Source organism: Cariama cristata, unplaced genomic scaffold (assembly GCF_000690535.1).
Source record: "Cariama cristata isolate BGI_N322 unplaced genomic scaffold, ASM69053v1 scaffold33080, whole genome shotgun sequence".
NCBI lineage: Eukaryota > Metazoa > Chordata > Aves > Cariamiformes > Cariamidae > Cariama > Cariama cristata.
In genome coordinates, this window is record NW_009593517.1 from 6,550 (window position 1) to 9,756 (window position 3,207).

A 3,207-nucleotide genomic window follows, 5' to 3' on the forward strand; every position below is an offset into this window, starting at 1 on the left:
TAACATAAGGAAAGGAAAAATGTGTAAGGAAAAATGCAGATGCTCCAGTCTCAGTCACAGAGGTGAATCAGGAGAGAAGGCCATAAACCATATTGCTACTAGATAAAAGTCTGGGATTGCCATATAACACATGCAGAAGAGCAGCTGCACTCTGGTAACCAGTGTTATTCTGGGCTACTTTAAGACCTTTATCCTGAATCAGCATCCAGGTGGTATACTAGCATGTTCAAAAATAGCAGCAGGGCTTATCCGTTTATCTAAAGCTTAATTTATGTGACATCCTGGTATATAAGTGCATTTTAAAATGAAGGAAAAAAGCTATCAATAAAAATCCTGTTAAACAGCAAATGATAACATCAGGTATTTAAAAGCACATGTGCTTCTGTGCTTGGAACAGTGCAGGCTCATTATTTAAACACTCAGGGAACTAGACTGACAAATACCAGGATTTAGAACAGACATGTTTTAAGGTTGGAAGGGACCACAATGGTCAGAAATATCTTCCCAGCATCATAACAGCTTACTGAGCTGGCAGGCATGGACATGCGCACATCTCCACACATACTCAGCTGCATGCTTTTACTTGAATGCTTTCCCCACCCAGTGTAGGCTGGGAGAAAGGATAAGAGGGAAAAAACCCACTTATTTGCAAGTCTTGTCTCTTCCTCTGCCGATAAATATTTCCCCTGTGAAGCTGGCAGCACCCACGTAACACTGTCAGCAAACATGGGGGATGTACGGCTCTGTGTTTGCTGTCTGCCGAGCCACGGCACAGCTTGCTCTTACCGATGGCTGCGTCTTGTGGGCTGTTTCCATCTGCCTTTAGCTGCCACCAGAGACCGCGTGCCACTGAGTGGCTGCCGGTCGAGGGCTGGTGGCAGTCACCACCGGCAATATGCAAGATGTGGGTGGCCTCTGCTTATCCTCTGGAGGTTCAAATGGGCTAAAGCAGGTACATGGTAACTAACAGTTAAATTAGAAAAAGAATACTTAAGTACCTGGAAAATAATGGTAAAATTCCTGTCTAATTGGTCTATGGCAGACATCTTTGAATCATCTCAATTCCTTTAGAGTAACTTTCGTTGTGCAGGTCTTTTTTCTAGTCAGAAGTTTTTAAGCATAACTATGACCAAGATTCTTAAAATCTCACAGGTAGAGCTAGCTGAAATTTGGCTAACGAGCCAAAAGAAGCAGAAGAGGAATTTGGAAGACGAAAGATTATGTCTCCACTTTCCGTTTTCTTCCAGCCCTCTAGTCCCATCAGCTCAACAGGTGCCAGCTCTTTTAACAGAAGAATTTACAAAGGACTCTCTTGTTCCCTGAACATTTTGATGTGCCTGGAGTGAATTTCTGCACTTTAAACAAATGTACTTGCACCTTCACTGCAATAGGAAAAACCTAATGACAGTCTGGTGCCTGATGGCATTTGTAGGTTTTCCAGTGAAACGAGAGTAGTAGTTTGCAAAAGGCACTTTTTCTACGTCTGTTTCTCCCCTTTATACTTCATAAGAAGCAGGGAGACAGTGCTATTTTTCTGACCGCCTGTTTTTGTATAGTGAAGGTGTCCTTCAATATCAAAAACTATTTAATGGGTATATCAGAAAGTTCAGGAAAAATATTTAAAACAAATTCATTTACCATATACATCAATGTTTTAGGCTTAAGAGGGCACTGTCAACTTGAAATTGGGCAATGAAAATAAATATCCATTGTAAGAGCTTTAGATACAAGGTTTTGCTCGTGAACTTTTCTGGATGCACTAGTCATTTTACATTTGTTTCATTTTGTCTTTGTCATGTTCTTGTGTGAGCAGCAAGATAAAACCTATCCTGATTACATTGGGGAAAAAAATAAGCAGGCAAAATGCTATCAAAAGCAGAGAGACCACAAGAGGAGAACATGTGTCTCCAATCACCACTCAGGTGAAAAACACATTTCATTTCAGACAAAATGAGTTTCATTTTTTTTTTAATATCCTTGAAAAAGGGGTAAATATTACAGGATTATTACCACAGTACATTATCTCTTGTCCAGTCATTCACACCTGTGAAAACTGAATGCAAAAACATGTGGGTTCACAACGTTTGGGAAAGTGAAGAAACATGTGCAAAATATCTTCAGGGTTAAACAGGATAACGATCCTTTCATGTAAAACAAGGCCAGATTTTCTTTTCACTTAGGCTAGTGTAAACTGCAGAAATACTTTCCAGGCAATATGCTATGACTTTTTCTAATTTATCTGATTTTGCTTACACACAGTTATCTTTGATAACCAATAGGCTTATACCAATAAAAAGCATTACAGAAGAATAATTTTCCATTAAACTAGTCCATGGAAAGTTAAAAAAAATCCCTACTTTTGTATTCTGCAAAGAAAGGCACAGATTTACACATACTTAGAAACCACCACTCAGAGCTGCAGGTGGCAAACCAAGCCAAACAACACAAACACTTCCATAAGAGCAAAACATGGTCATTTGGAAATTTATTTTTCAGCAAAACATTGTGAAGCACAGCTGGGGAATACTGTATTTTGAGAGGGCAAAGGGCAACAGGATGCGTCTCTTTTCTAATCTCTAATGGCTGATATTTGGGGTTTTCTTCTTATAAAAAAAACCCCTGTACAAACACAGTCCCTGCCCACGACATACTCAAGTCATTGCTTCATTTTACTTTTTCCTTCCCTCCAAGGCAGATGTATGGGGATGAACATGAAGAAAACCACAAGATTGCTTCAAACAGACGCAGCGTCCTCGAGGCAGAGCACACCCTCCTCAAGTCAGGCAAGTAAGGGACATGCTCTGAGTCCCTCAGCTGCCTTCCCCAGCTCCTCTGTCACCACTCTGCCACCTCTTCCTGGCTGCACACCACGCCAGCGTCCTCCTCATGGGAGCAGTTGTGCGTGCCGACGTCAGCGTGGGTGCACTCCAGCAGCGTCTTCTCCTGCCCGGAGCACTGGACATCGTCCAGGAGAATGCGAAGGGAAGTCCCTTCCCCAAATTCTGCCTTCTTGCTGGCCCGCACCACGTGGGGAAAGCCCAGCTGGCGGCACACCACGGCGGCGGCAAGCGAGCTCCAGCCATCGTCGCACACCGTGCCCCACTCGCCGTCAATGTAAACCTCCACCCGGCCCCAGCTCCGGCCGCGACCCTGCTGCTCCATCAGCCGCACGGCGCCATTTCTCAGCGGCGGGGGCCCGCCCGGGGG

General features: G+C 43.5%; 1 protein-coding gene across 1 annotated transcript in view; it reads right to left on the reverse strand.

Annotated features, from left to right (window-relative positions):
- Window positions 1-2,835: 2,835 nt before the first annotated feature.
- The window catches only part of HHIPL1 (HHIP-like 1), a gene marked incomplete at its 5' end in the record, with an annotated part of 15,045 nt that continues 14,673 nt past the window's right edge, over window positions 2,836-3,207 (reverse strand). The window contains one exon of the mRNA XM_009694693.1: window positions 2,836-3,181. Within this exon, the coding sequence (XP_009692995.1) occupies window positions 2,836-3,181 (346 nt within the window). The remainder of the gene's footprint in view (window positions 3,182-3,207) is intronic.